This window comes from Amphiura filiformis, chromosome 15 (assembly GCF_039555335.1).
Source record: "Amphiura filiformis chromosome 15, Afil_fr2py, whole genome shotgun sequence".
Lineage (NCBI taxonomy): Eukaryota > Metazoa > Echinodermata > Ophiuroidea > Amphilepidida > Amphiuridae > Amphiura > Amphiura filiformis.
The window spans coordinates 64,934,383-64,951,647 of NC_092642.1; the positions used below are offsets into that span (position 1 = coordinate 64,934,383).

At 37.2% G+C, this 17,265-nt stretch overlaps 1 protein-coding gene across 1 annotated transcript; it reads left to right on the plus strand.

Moving 5' to 3' along the window:
* Window positions 1-788: 788 nt before the first annotated feature.
* LOC140171957 (ras-related protein Rab-7L1-like) lies at window positions 789-11,675 on the plus strand. The gene is made up of 6 exons (XM_072195303.1): window positions 789-987; window positions 3,680-3,898; window positions 4,904-4,975; window positions 5,914-6,095; window positions 7,275-7,396; window positions 10,476-11,675. Exons 2-6 carry the CDS (start codon window positions 3,760-3,762, stop codon window positions 10,603-10,605), a joined length of 645 nt encoding a protein of 214 aa, XP_072051404.1. The 5' UTR covers window positions 789-987; window positions 3,680-3,759; the 3' UTR covers window positions 10,606-11,675.
* Window positions 11,676-17,265: the final 5,590 nt, after the last annotated feature.

The following is a 17,265-nucleotide window of genomic DNA, read 5'->3' on the forward strand; positions in this document are numbered from 1 at the left end:
AATAAAATATTCTCCTAGTCCTACCTTAAAAGTTGCAAGTCGATTGTGCAGGTGAAAAATGTGTATCCAAAATCATGAAATTGACAGAAAACTTATCAGGTTTAAAACCTCAAGAAACATTTACTTCCACAAATGTTAAATGCAGCATATAAATTTGCCTCCCAAACAATAGTAAAACATGCTGATCTTTGTGTTTGGAGGGAAGACCCAAATCATGCAAATGAACCAATCACATCACAGGATATTGGGAAAAACCCAGAATTACTCATGAAAACAAACAAAGGCGGCCAGTGTTTTTGACGATCTAGGGACCTGACAATAGAGTTCAAGTAGGGGAATTACTCTGAAAAACGTGTCAGGTCATTTTAGTACAAAAAAGCTTCAGTATGTTCAGTTTTTACGAACACAGTGCAAGATCAAAATATGTCCGATGCATGCATAGGTGTGTGTTGACAAACTAGCAGAATTTTGCACTGAAGTTTCTTGACTTTTGATCGCGGCATTTTCAATAGATTTTGACAAAAATAAGTCCAAACATACAACGACATTGCCAAATTATGAATAATGACATATAATACGTACCATTGTAGGCACTAAGTGAGCTCCAGATTGGACACAAGTGGTGTTTCTTGAAGTGTAAACGTGGAGGCAGTGTTAAGCTTTGTGCAAAAAAATGTGATGGCCGTAATTGTGCATGTACATTTTGATGTATGTATGGGAGGTCGATATGTAAACAAAAACAAAGGTCAAAGTTGAAAAGTTCATGTTTGTTATTGGAGTTACTTCCTGATTGTACTGCACTGATTCCATGCATCCTGAGTTCAGTGGAGTGCTCATGTGATGTGATCAAACTGATTTCGTTGCATGCAGAAATAAAGTAAAATGAAATAAATTATACCAGCATATTTGGTCAGGCTACAGGTGAACGATTGGGCAGGTTGTACTCAGTTTGCAGTTGAAGTTTGAAGCCAAAAAACAAATGAACTGGTAAATATAAAATCAAAACATGCATTATTTTGTTTGAACACTGACTATATAATATACTTTTAACATGTTTTATATAATATCATATTAAAATATGCATGTACATGTATGTTGAATGAAATGTCAATGTGCATAAAGCCAAAATTCACCACACATGTTCAAATGAAATAGGCCCTATATTTAAATGAATTTATGCAGTTATAATTTATGTTACTGATTTATGTTCATTGCCCAGGGTTCATTGTCATTCTTTGATTTGATTTGTTCAGGTTTTGTCCCCCCCCAGATTAACTCAAGAAAGCCTAGGGGTTAAATCCCTACTCTTTTCAAAACCTAAAGGCCACTCATGGAATTACTATTACGACGATCTTTTCCTTTAAACCACCCTCGCTATATAGGGACTAAATTCTTTTGCATCAAGGTTATACTTTTGCCCCGACTTTTGCATCAAGGTTAAGGCCCATGAAAGTCAATTCCGAGTTTATAAACTAATAAAAATAATAGTATCCATATGGTTTCAATTGTTATCACCTCTTCTATCTTTAGGGGCTGTGCAATAATTATGAGCCCCCGGGGGTAAGATTTCCAAACAGCTCGCCAAAATTGCTTGCCCCCCCCCCCCACCGTCTCAGCCCGCCAAAAATTCTTTGCCCCCCCCCCCCTTGAACATGCCAAATTTTTGGGATCCCAAATTGCAAACCTAAAATGTTCTAGATGTATGTTGCGAGCGCAGCAAGCCAGAAAATTTGCATATTTAAGCGTTTCCGTACTGTTTTCCTAAGCCTTTTTAGAGCGTTTTATTAAAAAGGCGCCCCATGAATGTGTGTCAAAAATCGCTTGCCCCCCTCTCGGCTTGCCAAAAATTGCTTGCCAAAAAATAGGTTCTTTATGCTTTCTTGGTCAAAAGTATCCAAAAATTTGTGAAAAGGCCCAAAAAAGGTCCCCGTTTACAAAATCAGTCACCCCAAAAAGTCCGGCCACACCCCTGGTTGGAGGGGAGTTCCCCCCCTCGAGTTTTGGAGATTTAAAAAAATCATCTATTTAATTTTTGACCGTTTAGTTACCTGATTGGACACTTATTATAAAGCAACACAAGCCCAATTTTTAAACAAACCTGCAAAATGCTCTTGTTTACTTTTATTTTGTTACGTTTTGAACACTGAAAAAATCACCCACAAAATTGGTACAAACAATCTTCCATTTTCTGTGACATCCCGCTATCTCTAAGGACCGCTATCTCTAAGGTTCGCTATCTCTAAGGTTCGATATCACTAATTTAAAATAAGGTTCGCTATCTCTAATTTCAAATAAGGCCCGTGATAACGAACCTTATTTAAAATTAGAGATAGCGAACCTTATTTGAAATTAGAGATAGCGAACCTTATTTAAAATTAGAGATAGCGAACCTTATTTAAATTTAGAGATAGCGAACCTTATTTAAAATTAGAGGTAGCGAACCTTATTTGAAATTAGTGATAGCGAACATTAGAGACAGCGAACCTTAGAGATAGCGAACCTTAGAGATAGCGGACCTTATTTAAAATTAGAGATAGCGAACCTTAGGGATACAGGGATTGTTAAAATTAGAGATAGCGGACCTTATTTTAAATTAGTGATAGCGAACCTTAGAGATAGCGAACCTTTAATAAATTAGTGATAGCGGACCTTATTTTAAATTAGAGATAGCGAACCTTATTTTAAATTAGTGATATCGAACCTTAGAAATACCGAACCTTATTCAAAATTAGTAATATCGAACCTTAGGTATAGTGGACCTTTTTCGTAATTAGTGATAACGAACCTTAGGGATAGCGAACCTTAGAGATAGCGGTCCTTAGAGATAGCGAACCGTCACCCCATTTTCACTAAAAAATCATTATAACATTGGATTTTAAAAATGCAAATTGGTCGAAGGCCTAACAAAATGATTTTAGGGGGAAATTACTGCAGTCCGACACTTTGCTCACTTGTAGGGATTATAGGACTATTTTTATTGGTAAGTAAAAGTTATCAATGTTGCGAGCTCTGGTCCGGGAATCCGCCTTATAATATTAGATCCCCTGGTGGTGTCGAGGGCAAACCTTAAGGTTAACATTGAGGTTAAATTTGTCAGAAAACACACATGGACGTCAACATGCCCTGGAATGGACCACCCCATATAAAAATATTTGGTGGATCATCAACCCCCACCCCCGGATCTACGTCCGTGGGTTTTTTGTTGCGCGATCGCCAAGCGTTGCCTCACCACCACCCCATAATAGCACCCACGTTGGCTAATTGAAAGCTGCCAGACCTTGCTTTGGTTGTAAACACTGTCGTTAGCAAAGCATGGGGGAGTTGACGATACTAGCGGTTCGCAAACTGTATGTGAGGCCCTTTGAAAATCGGAATATGGAGTAATAAAGTGTTAAGTGCGCGCAGCGCGAAAATGTTGAAATATTACCTGAAAATGACCATGACCTGAAAATTAAAGCATCTGTATTGAGTTTGTCAAAATGCATAGAACATTTTTAAGCACAGATTTTTAATTCTCACTGCACGGAATTTTAATCTCACTGCACAAACGTGCCAGGAGGCACGTTAAAATAGCCCCTGATTCGACAAGTAGTTTCTAATGAATAATTCATAATTTTGCAACTCATTAAGGTGTTGATTATAGCTGTGCCTAATCGATAGAAATTTGTTTATTTTTCAGAATTTGTTTGTTGAACTATTTACTGTCGTGGCACATTTGTAGAACTGATAATGCTGATGTGATGGTGACATTAACCAATCATGGCAGCTGGTGACAGTTTCAAGCAAGAGAAGCTGTTTAAGGTGTTAGTAGTAGGAGATTCGTTGGTAGGCAAGACAGCGTTTGTCAGAAGATATGTCCAGGGACGCTATGAAGATAATTATAAAGTCACCGTTGGAGGTAGGTGGCCCTAAATATGGTGAATGGATAAATCACAATAAGTTTGTGATTTCAAACTGCTAATCCGGAGCATAAACCCAGGGTGGGGTCACATAATCAATTTTTTGATGGGTAAGTTCCCCAGAATTTGGAGATGGTAGGTCTTTGGGAGCTGATATTGGGGTCTTTCAGAGCTGCGAACTCTTTCTTTGGCTTTTTAGTTGAAATTCGCCTTGTAAGGAATGATCAAATTAGAGGTTTTTAGAGCTGAAATCAGAGGTCTTTCGGCACTTTGTTTTGGTCATATTAAGAGGTCTTTCAGAGCTGCGCGGTCCAAAAACATGGTCTTTTTGTGGTACTCTTGTCCCTCAAAATTTGACATTTGAAAAAAAGAAAGTAAAAAGCACCTCCTCATTTTCCTCAAGTATAATGACTATTCTAACCATATCTCTGATTGGCTCAATACATAATGCAGCCCTCTTTGTAATCAATCAAAATAGTTCTTCAAGGCTGAAAATTCAGCCAGTGCCTATGGGGTATAACAATAAGGCCAAAAAAAAATATTGTTGTGTTGCCCTCAACCGTCCTACCCTAAATTTTTTTTTTTTTTTGGAATGATGATTTTTGCAGATTTGTTCAAAAACTCAATGTTTTTCACTTAAAATTAATATTTTATTGTAAGACTAGTCTTTAATTGTTGTCTAACAGGTATCCAGAAGTCAAAATTGATAAATGTCCCCTAATTGAACAAGCATTATTTAATATTTGACGGGATTTTTAAAAACTGAAAAGGTTTAAAAAAAAAAAAAAAAAAAAAATAATCCGACCGTCCTACCCAAATTTCCCATTTTTCCACTTGAGGGCAACACAACAATATTTTTTTTTTTGGCCTAAGACAGAAACCTTTCTCCTGTTGTTTTCGAATACCAAGTTTTAAAGTTATAGATGTATTTATTATGGCCAAGTTACTTTTTGTGAGGTATTTCAATTATTGATGTATTTCATTTTATTTTAAATGTATTGCAGTTGATTTTGCACTGAAGAAGATCCAAAGATCAGAGGATGAAGTTATTAGGCTTCAACTATGGGATATTGCAGGTAAGGGACCTGTCACAAACACTTGTTAGGGGGGTCTGATGCAAAAAAATTTATTGCAAACATTTTGGGGGCGCCTTCCTTTTCAGATCTCAAAATTTTTTCAACCCATAGAAAAGCATATGAACTCAATTTTCCCAGGACAATTTGTGGTCATTTTTTTCAGGGCCCCCTTAGGAGGGTCCAAACTTTTAAGGGCCCCCCTTTTGGCATCAGGCCCCCCTAACAAGTGTTTGTGAATGGTCCCTAAATATACAGCTTCAGCTGTATGTATTTTAACTAAGTGAATTACATTATGCCAGTTATTTGACCAAAATTATTTTTCACCAGATGATCAACTTAAAATTACATGCAAAATTTAAAGCAGTTTCTTACTTTTGAGTTATGTTTTGCAGTGGCACACACCATTAGGGCCTGGCCTACACACTGAAGTGTCCCATGGCTGTCCCTCACTATGTGTTCTAAAACTGGACCTGATCTTCCCATATTCCTGTCCCATCTTCATGATCGGGTTTACCTCGTGTTATAATGCATTAAATTACGCTTTGTGGATAACTGTCAATATCCATTTAAGCTATCTAATTATATCCTTGTTATGCAGAGCTCGAACTGTAAAACCTGGCTGGTTATTGCTGTACACTATGGAACCTGAAATGCTGCGACCGCAAATTTGCACACTCATGGGGGCTGCCTCCAGGGTGACCTCAACAGACCCCCCTCCCCCGAATGTGTCTAGCATCATATTACTATATGATCAGTAGTGCATACAATGCTTGAGTGCGTAAGGATTGTATTTAGTGGGCATCTGGTATTCTGCACCAGGATAGTCAATGGCAGAATAATGCACAGTGACTTGCTTAGCTTTACTGCCATTCAAGATGGCTGACAGATCCCTAATTACTTAATCCCTGGTTTAACTTTCTGCTGGTTTCCCTTTTCAGGTCAAGAGAGGTTTAGTTCACTCACCAGAGTGTACTACAAAGATGCATCAGCGTGTGTTATCATGTTTGATGTCACACAAAATAAGACTTTTCAAAGTGTTATACGATGGAAGGATGATGTAGATTCAAAGGTTGCCTTACGAGATGGCACACCTATACCATGTCTTCTATTAGCAAATAAGGTAAGGGATGACTTCAAAACAAAACTGCTGGCAGGACTGATGGTTTAACCCAGGGCCATCAACCAGTCAGAACACTGGAACCAAACTTTGGTGATGTCAAAATATCTTACCTTTTATTTATTTTTAGTACATTTTTTAGGTGTTTTTGTCCAATTTTTCACACTTTTCCAACTTTAAAAAAATAATTTGCAGACTTTTTCATGATTGTGTATTCTCATGCCTGTGATGTGTTGCTCCAGAGTCCAGGGTTGTAGGGGGCAGGGGCATGTGAAAAGGCAAAGAAACATTAAAAAAATGCATTAAAGAAATCAGCAAGGTAAAAGTAAAGGAGTCGATCCTCTATAAACAGTAATCGGAGTGCCCATCTCTCTTTCATTGGCGATTGGGCCAGACTCCTACATGTAATGTTCATTCATTCATTCATTCATTCATATGAATGTTGCAGTAATCACTGCGCCCAACTGCGTGCACGCCATTCTTTATCAATACAGGATGTTAAGCCTTATTTTTTTCTTATACATGTATTAGCCGAACAACTGTAGCAACAAAAAATTCCTGCATTTCACCTTTTGCTTTCATTAGGCCATGCACTATACAGGAAATAATTAACTTTTGCTTGCTTTGATCATTTTGTTTTGTTATTGAATAATTCCAGTTGCAATGACCTTAATCTCCCGCACAGGGGGTGAAGATTTCAAATGGACTCACCCATTCAGATAGCCCTATTTGAAATTCACACTCCCGGTGTGGGAGATTAAGGTCATGTGTTCCAGAGGGGTTATATAGATTTTAACTGGAATAACTTATTTTGGAGCAGGCGACACTGAATGGGTGGCCCCATTTGAAATTCACACTCCCTGTGAGAGGGATTAAGGTCATGTCTTCCATAGGGGGTGTATTGATTTCAACTGGATTAACCCATTTTGGAGCAGAACGACACTGAATGGGTGGCCCCATTTGAAATTCACACTCCCTGTGTGGAAGATTAAGGTCATGTCTTCCATACAGGGTGTATGGATTTTAACAGGAATAACCCATTTTGGAGCAGACGACACTGAATGGGTGGCCCCATTTGAAATTCACACTCCCTGTGTGAGGGATTAAGGTCATATCTTCCATACAGGGTGTATGGATTTTAACAGGAATAGCCCATTTGAATTCTTCTGTTGTCAATTTCAGGTTGATCTTCCAGAACATAGTGTAACAGAAGAAGAAATCAAGAAATTATCACAGGATCGGACCTTTGTTGGATGGAGTATGATTTCAGTCAAAGACAATGTCAATGTAGCAGACTCAATGAAGTAAGTAGGCATATTGGAGACTTACCCCCCAATGTGGGCAAAAAGAGGGAGAAAGCAATTATTGGCAGGGCAAAAAGGGAGGCAAGTAAATTGGGAAAGGTTGAAAGGGGAGAGCAAGACATTTCTTGCACACTCATGGGGTACCCTTTAAATAAAATGCTCAAGGCTTAGGAAAACAGAACAGAAAATTCTGCAAAATTTCTTGCTCACAATGCTCACATTACATATATCTAAACAATTTAAGGCTAGCAAATTGGGTCCCCAAAAATGTAACATTGGTAAGCAAACTGGAGGGGGGGGAGAGATTTTTTGACAGGCCAGGGGTTGGCATGTGGAGAGGGGGAGCAAGGATATTTTGGCATGCCATTTTGAAATTTAAAAAAACAATGTAATGATTTATAGTGTTCAGTTTCAGTTTCAGTTTTATTTACCAATTGAATCATATTTCAAAACAAACGGTATTACAATGGAGGGATGACCAAAAAAGAGCACAAGGCTCGTACAAGTTTGGCCACCCTGAAAGAAATTTATAAGAGAACTACTAATACTTAAATACTACGTGAAAAGGCGAGAGACATTATGAAGCGACAAAACTACAATGTGCAAAGCGAGACAGGACAACACAGGTGAGACAGACAAATATGTTGGCAATACGATATTATCAAGATAATAAAAAGATGGTTACGAGACTCAAGTCACGAGAATCATTGATTGAAATCAACATGATCTATAAATAAATCCCTAGCAATCTAATTACAACTCATATTGGGATACAAGATAATCTTTATACAGGTTACTAAAACATTTAATGGTGTTACAGTTACGAATATTGAGATCAATAACATTCCAACTTAATGGGCCCTGTCTTTTAATTGTGTTATTTGCAAGATCTGTTCTGAAGTTGCGAGGTCTATACAATTCAGCTGACCTGGTTCCATAAGAATGGACGGTATTACTCTTCTTAAAATAATCAGTGAAAATATTTGGGAGTAAACTACTTTTGAACTTATACATAAAGAGGGAAATTTGATGTTTGTGAATATCAAAAACGGTTAGTGTATTTAATCTCTTAAACAAAGGTTGTGTGTGTGCAAGGTAATGTGAGTTGGTTTTGTTTGAGATGAATAGATTGTAAATTGCAATTATTCTTGTCGGCCCAAATAATATTACAATATTGAATATGTGGTAAAACCAAACTAGAATAAAGAGAAAATAATGTTGAGCCAGAAAGTATGTGTTTAAGGCGATAAAGAATACCTGAATATTTGAAACAATATTTGTAATATAAGTATTATGTTGATGCCATGTTAGAGAATCATCAAGAATTATCCCGAGAAATTTTGTGTGAGAGACCCTTGAGATAGGCTTGTTTTCAATATTGATTGAAATAGTGTCAGATTCATTTTATTCTTAATGATTTTTTAATGATTTTAAATCTATATGTGGTCTTTTTAATATTAAGGGAAAGTTTGTTTACTTTAAGCCATGTGGAAATTTTTGCAAGTTCAATATTAGCAGAATGTATGAGATGATGGAGATTTTTATGTGAAGCCAATAAATTAGTGTCATCAGCATAAATGACAAATGAGAAAAATTTACTTGAGAACACAATGTCATTTATATATAAAATGAATAATAAGGGTCCTAAGATCGAGCCCTGTGGAACTCCACAACTTGTATTCAAATGAATTGAGTTACGATGATTAAAGTTAACGAACTGGGATCTATCAGTAAGGTAACTCCTGAACCAATCGAAGGCATTCCCACGAATACCGTAGTGAGCGAGTTTTGAGAACAGAATATCATGGTTAACCGTGTCGAATGCCTTGAGAGGTCCTGGAAGATACCAAAGGCGTGATTTTTGTTATCGAGATCGTTAACAATTTTATTGTAGACTTCCATGATGGCCATAGATGTGGAGCAGTTAGAACGAAAACCAAATTGTGAGTTATGAAGTAGATTAAATCGGAAATAAAATTGTACAACCTCTTGTGGACCAGGCGCTCAAGAATTTTTGAAAAAGCAGGAAGAACTGAAATTGGTCTATAATTGGAAGAATCGTGGCGATCACCATCTTTAAAAATGGGAACAACTTTAGCGATCTTGAGTTGGTGGGGAACAAAACCAGAAGACAGGGATAAATTAAAAATATGGACAAGTGGGGTTGCGATTGAGGTGCTGACTGCTTTAATAACCTCGGGTTTGATTTCATCATGACCACTGCTTGCTCCAGGCTTCAGTGCCATACAGAGATTGACTACTTCATCGAAGTTGGTGGGTGAAAGAAAGAGTGAGTTAACAGGAGAATGAGCATTAATTAAAAATTCACGAAAATCAGTATTTACGCACAGGCACAACGCCTAGACGTTGATCCACATGCTTCAGCACACTTTACAGGTTGTCACTGACCACTACGGCCCACATCATTTAAACCATTTAACAACAAATCAGGGACTTTGCTGCTTCTCAAGAGCGCACACCCTATACATTCCACAAATAACCATCGCAACCAGGATCAGCTCCCTGAGTTTCGTACAGGTTACAATTACGTAACCCACCCCAGGAGGGCAGGTAATTTTTGTACACCTTGCTATTGTATACAAAAGCAATTTTTGGCAAGCCATGAGGGGCCAAACAATTTTTGGCACACATTCAATTTTTTTTGGCACACATCCACCATAGATCATCTAAATGCATCGACACTCTCAAAAGGAAATGCTTTAATATGCAAATTTTCCTGCTTGCTGTGCTTGCAATATATATCTAGACCATAAAGGTTTGCAGATTGGGATTCCAAAAATTTGGCATGTACAAAGGGGGGGGGGCAAAGATTTTTGGCAGGTGGGGAGGGTGGGGGAAAGCGATTTTTGGCAGGCCGAGAGGGGGAGGGCAAGCATTTTTTGGTATGTCTTTTGGATATTTTACCCTGTTGGCTCATAATTATTTCACAGCCCCTTTTATGAGTGTCGTTTCATTCGCTAATGTTCTACAACAGAACACGGCGGTCCCATGACACTAAAACAAAATGTTTGATAAAACAATTATTAGTAATACATGTGATTTTGTGTAATTTTTACAGATTTCTAGTAGAAGAAATTCTTGTTAGAACTCGAGCTCAAGGAACCAAAGCAGGGGAATTAACAGACAGTGACGGCAGGATAAAACTACCACTAGAACACAACAAAGAGGACAAATCATGCTGCTTTTGATGTTTGTTTTATACAAAGAGATTAGACCAAAGAGAACCAACTCTTGTCATGTTACATGTCCCTTATGCCAAAAAAGAAGTTGTTTGCTTGTCCTCGTCCGGCAGTCCCGACCGCACAACTTTTGTTTGACAATTTTCCCCAAAGTCATGAACTTTCCGTCTGAAAAACTGAAGATATAAAAGAAATGTTGTAAAATACCATTTCCTGCATGTTTCCCCTACAGTCGTACCTGGCTGAGGGTTCCGATATTTCGTATTAACATCCTCAGCGTCTGCACAAGTAAAACAATGCATTGTTGAACTTAAATGCAGCATTTCTATGTCAAATAAAGTAGGGTTTACCTTGAATTTGTCTTTGGTGGAAATTCTGTGGTCAGTGAGTGTTTTACATACAAGTAGGCACTACTTCACACAAAAAAAAACCTTTTCCCGACCGACCGACCCAACTTCTGAAAGTGATCTATGGACAAGCAAACAATTTTTTTTGCCTTATGGAAGGCAAAATAGTGTTTGCCTCTGTATTATTTTGATTTGTGCCTGGTGAGCTTTGTGTGTGGTTGTTTTGTGTTGTGCAGGTAGTGAGTTGTGCCAATAATGCATGCTATAAAGTGCTATGCAGGCAAACCTGTAATGTTTAAGCTTAAAGACACACATTATTGATACTAAATTTGATAGATTGAGCCCATATGTGACCAGCTGCGACAAAACCCGGAACAAGTCGCCAGGCATGTTTTTGAGTTATAGACCTTTAAAGATGACATTCCCAAAAAAAAAATCAAATTTTGGAATTCTTAATTTCATGGTATTTGACCTTGGGACTGAGTGGACTTTCAAATCCTTGAAAGTACTTATTAAACAGAGGATTATTTAATCAATAATTGACAGTTGAATTATGATAATCCCTATTCAATCCTGTGTAAAGCAGGAAACTAATTAGTCCATTTATTCAGAACAGCCGTTTGGCAAAACTATCAAGGTATCATTTACAAAATTAGTTATATCTTGAAAAGTATTGATGCTATGTATATAATTTTGGTATCATTTTCAAGCTTATTGTCCCGTGCTTACATTTTTTTTTTTTTTTTGAAATATCAAAAATGCGACTTGTTCCTGGTTTTGTCAGAATGGGTCACATATATATTATTAGTAGAGCTACGAGTATTAAAAATATTAGGTGAGACATATAGTCAAACTCAATATTTTAAAACTCACAGCAAGACCAATAAATATGTGACACGATCTGGTCCATGGGGGCCAAAGGAGGCATTTTTGAAAATTGAGTTACTATGATTATTACCTTATACGAACATTAGGCTATCATATACTGAAAACACCAAAGGTATAACATTCTTGGTTCTGAAGTTTTGTGATGTCTATTTGGTTATGTATTTTATTGTTTTTTTACTCCATATTTTTGCCTTTATCTCAATTTAAAATTTGCCGCCTTTGGCCCCATGGACCAGATCGTGTCACATATTGGGTGTAAAGCAATTTTATCATTATGTTTTGGATCCAATATTTTCACACTCTTGGATTCATCAAAACAATGATGTTTGGTATTGGGATTTTGCCAATAAATGCTGATGGTACATTATTTTGGTCTCCATATGTGACAATCCAATCTGAGTCTGTTCTCTTTGGGTTTAATCTCTTTGGTTTTATATCATTTTATTATTTTATTTTAGGACCAATTAGAATTATTCATGTAGGCCTATATGCCTTTTATGATGATGACTATGGTACCATAGAGCAGCAGTGTCTTAGCCATTCATTTATCTATCAAGTTTGCTCATGATGACTATGGTACCATAGAGCAGCAGTGTCTTAGCCATTCATTCATATGTCAAGTTTGCTCATGGGACAAGAGCCCATATAGACAAACTTCCCAAACATTGACTCAAATTTGATATTTTACTTGATTTATGCCTATCTTGTACCATCCTAGGGTCTGTCAAAGTGACATATTTTGATAAATATTAATTAATATGAATGAATATGAATATATATATAAACATTCTCCACAGATTCTGGGCAAGTCTCTTGGTGTCAATAAGTATTCCCAATGGGCTATTCCATGTAAAATTCACACTACCCCTGTGGAAGATTTAGTTTAAGTCTCCCAAAGAGGGAGTATGAGTTTTGAATAGAATAGACAGTTGGGTAACTTCCATTTGAAATACTCACCCCAGGTATGGAAGATATAGGCAAAGCCATAATACAAGGGGGGGGGGGGTATGAGTTTCAAAATGATTAACTCTGACCAATTACATTTGAAAAACATACTCCCCCTTTGGAAGATATTTCTAAAATCTTCTACAGGGGTAGTGTGGATTTTAAATGGAATAGCGCAATGCCTGCATCAGACAGCTTTCCATCAGTGATACAAACTTTACTGGTCTAACATGTTGTATTTTGTTACTAGTATTATTATTTTATTTTTAAAATATTACTTATTCTGGATAAAGGTGTACATTTATATACATACATTGTATGAAACTATACACATGCACTGTGTGCAGCTTAGCCCTACCACATGGCCTTTTTTTTATCTTCTTCTTCTTACACGCTATACTCCGAGACACGCTATACCCTGAGAACTGCTTAACCCACTAACCGCTGTCCCCTAAAACCTTTTAAAATGCTATTTATATTAGTGTGTTGTGAGTTGTCATTGTGTTTTTAGCAGTTCTCAGTTTATAGCAAGGTGTCTCTGCATGAGTATATAGTGTGTGAAAAAAAAGGCCCTTTGGTAGGGCTAGTTCAGCTTGTAATAAGCGATACTTGTAGTATTGTTGCTCGACAAATGTCATACAGTACAGAATGATATTAAACAAATGCCAAGTTATAATAGTGATACCGGGTAGTGATACTGCTCAACTTCATATGCCAAATTGATTTTGAAGCAAACCAAAGGTTCAAATAATATTATTGTGATATCATTGACATTGATATACGGTCCTGTGTCACAACCTGGGGTACCTTTGTGTTACATAGTAAAAAATGAAATGTTTCAAACATTTTACCTACCGTCTCATTTGAAGTGGTTCATTCTCCTGAGCATTTTGACACTTTTTTTTTATGGAAATCGGTTAAAAATGAGAGAGTGCGGGCAAAAACAATCACAAAGTAGGTGGGATTTAACCCCACCTCTTTTTTCCACATTTACAATCATTCTGAGCAAGTATTAGTCTTTTAAATGACCTTCTGTATTTATATACTTGGTTAAAATGTCTGGGAGTTCATTTAGACATTTTTTTCCTAAATTCAAATTTTTAATGGGGGTTTTAGATCAAATTTACGATATGAATCCCTCCCCCTAATCCTCCTAATCCTCCTAATCCTCAACCACCCATGGCACATTTTATGCCAAACGTCATAAGAAAATAATTAAAAATAATTTTAAAACAGGTTAAAAACATGAGTAATATAGAATAAATTAGCCACAATTTAAGACCTAATTGAATCTTCTAAGTGAAGGAATACTCAAGAGACAGTGTTTTGAAATCCAAGCTGCACATCAAAATGTAACAAAACCACCTTTTTGGGTACCCCAGTATATGACACAGGATCATACACATTAGCTGTCAAATTTGATATGCTCATGCACAACTTTAATAAAAAACCTTTTAAAATACTATTTATATCAAGTTTTATTATTTATCTGTTCCTGCTTCAGGGATTTTATCATTGTATTGTCTATTAGTATAAGCATTTTACTTTGAAAAAAAATCAATATTATAACACTCCAGTTATACTATACTGCTATAATACTATTATGGCAAGGTCCTTTCGCGCTGCCCAACTCACAGTGTCATCGCCCCGATATCTTCATGTCAGAAATCGCCATGGTAGGTTGAATCCACAGCTACGCATGGCCATTTTGTTCCGACCTTTGAGACACATAATGAGCCGAGGGACACTGACAATAGCCTGGTAATTGACCTCTCTGTGTGTGAGTGAGCATCTATACGCCATTATGAGGTCAATGGTCATATGCTTTTAGACTGCTTGCACGCGTGGGTGCAGCTAGTACGCTGCACTATAGTTCGGCACATATAAAATCAGAATATTTTTGTCAGTTTTTAAGTTCAAGACGCACGCTTCTTTCTCAAGACGCTAGCTAACGACTATCACATCCATTGAACATGTATATTCAAGTGCAAGGAACCAAATCTGGCTTCTTTAGACTAAATCAATTACAGGAGATATTCATCATTTTATACCCCGGTATCCAAAGATTTATCGGCTAATATCAAATCGTGCATAGCACATTCACGTGTATCAATCCCGGGTATTCATTTCAGTGTCTCTGCTGTATAATGTAATTATTAACCGGGCGATGTCGGTGTGCGACTGCTCTTTCTGATAATGGTGTTAAAAAAGTAGGTTATGTGATGCTACGGCAAATGTTTTCGGCAAATGAGGTGCCGATGCAATGATGACATGATTCAATTGGCCAATCAGAACCCTATTTCCATGTTACCACTTTAAACAGTGCCAAATGGGCAGAGTGCAAAATGACCTTGCCGAATAGTATTAGGTATAAAACAATTCAAATCAAAACATGCCGCTCTGGTAAGGTTATCCTATTTTTGATACAGTTTGCTATTGGATGTATATACACATTTTTATTAATATTGATCTATTAAATCAAAGAAATAGAAGTGACCAGTTTTTATTGTTGCCTTTTTGTTCAGATTGTGATGTGCCCTGAGTAATTTAATTAACTTTGTTTGATTTGATTTGTTCGGGTTCTGACAACCCTGGATAACCCAAGAAAGCCTCTATTGAAGTTTATTTCCATTGGGGTCCATTTGAACACCTGGACGGGTTGGGAACAGTCAGGGGTTAACACCCTACTCTTTTCGAAACTGGCTGTGAAATACATGTACAGGTATATGGCTCTCGGCACACGGGACCGATGGCTTAACGTCCCCTCCGAAGGAAGGAGTACTTTCATGATTCATTCATTCATTCATCTTTATTTCATTCAATATAAAATATAACAGCACAACAATTCTAAATGAACCATGGGGAGAGGGGAAGTCTGAATTTAATCTACAGAAGTTGCCAATTAATTTCAGACTTTTGTTTTCCAAGTCAATATCCTATCAAATCGCCACCGCCGTGATTTTAACCCGGTATCTCATGCACTAAAGGCATGTACCCTAACCATTGCGCCACACTCTCCCTCTAAATTGTTTACAATTGTTTACAATTTAAAGTTATTTCATGAGAGATGGGAACCCCCTTTCAAGTAATCATGCAAGAGTTGGTGCATGGGTAATGACATTTTGGGAATCCCCTCTCATGCAATTAAGTTGATTCAATAACAGTTCCACCACAGATTTATCAACATTTTGGGAATTTCCATATGACTCAGAAAAGGGAAATCCTGGTTGCTATAAAAAGGTGAATGTTGCAGAATGAGTTAGGCCTATTAATAGCTGGGATTGTTCAGTTTTACTACTTTGGTATAAAAGACAAAGCAGAAGGTTTCTCGTGGCAGATCTGAGTTAGAAAGTGGTTGTAGACTTTCTAATACTGAGTCTGTGCATCTGCAACAGAAAAGGCACCTGTGAGCCAGTCAATTTGCATAGCCAATAATGTGCTGTAATTCCAGCAATGTATAACGAAGGAGATATCGAGTGCAACCAATATTGCTCTTTCCTTCTCAAAAGGGGAATTATATATTCTTCTGTTAATTTGCTGAAGTCTGGTTTATGAAACAACACAGCTGTCAATAAAGTGGATCAGTGCAGAAGAATGCCTATTTCCTGGAGAAAGTGAGTGATTGGTGAAAGCAGCACCATTTTGGAAATTTTCATCTGTACAAGGATTTTATACGCAAAGGATATATAAATTCAAGTCAACAATGGACTTCGCTGAAGAGTGGTCTTCGCAGGAGAAGTGAATCAGGATATACAACAGTTGTCCAGAACATTGAGTGTAACATATTAAACTTTGCAACAACAAGGATCGAGAAGGCTGCTGGATAAGTAAGAACCCTAAACTACTCTAAACAGTGATTGATTCTAAATGAGTTTATGAATGTATGCTTATTTGCAAAATCATTGTTAAATCATACTTTACTTTTCATTAAAGATTCAGATTTTGTTAACTTATACAAACAGTGTGTTGTGCATTTTTGTTGTGAATTTGTGTAAAAGATGTTTTTGGACTTGCGTGCATTTCAACGTAAAATCATTTGAAAGATCAATTTGAGTGAGTGATAGGCCCTATTTGTGCAAATTTTTGCGCGCGCACTTGTTTCAAGAATTGGGGAGGGGCGCCATTATGTATCCTTAGCCCTGGGCACCACAACAACTAGCTACGCCACACGCCGACATCGCCTGGTTTATAATTACATTGTACAACAGAGACACTAAAATGAATACACGGGATCGATACACGTGAATGCGCTATGCACGATTTGATATTCAGACGATAAATCTTTGGATACCGGGGTAGAAAATGATGAATATCTCCCGTAATTTTTTTTCTAAAGAAGCCATATTTTTTCCTTGCACTTGAACATACGTGTTGAAAGAATATGATAGTCGTTAGCTTGCGTATTGAGAAAGAAGCGTGCGTATTGAGCTCAAAAACTGACAAAAATTCTGATTTTATATGTGCCGAACTATTATAGCGCAGCGTAGGC

Excerpts from the sequence above, each read along its gene's own strand:
- LOC140171957 (XM_072195303.1), top strand. The coding sequence starts at position 3,760 with ATGGCAGCTGGTGACAGTTTCAAGCAAGAGAAGCTGTTTAAGGTGTTA. Across the intron at positions 6,096-7,274 it reads GTCTTCTATTAGCAAATAAG|GTTGATCTTCCAGAACATAG; the intron begins GTAAGGGATGAC and ends TGTCAATTTCAG. Across the intron at positions 7,397-10,475 it reads AATGTAGCAGACTCAATGAA|ATTTCTAGTAGAAGAAATTC; the intron begins GTAAGTAGGCAT and ends TAATTTTTACAG.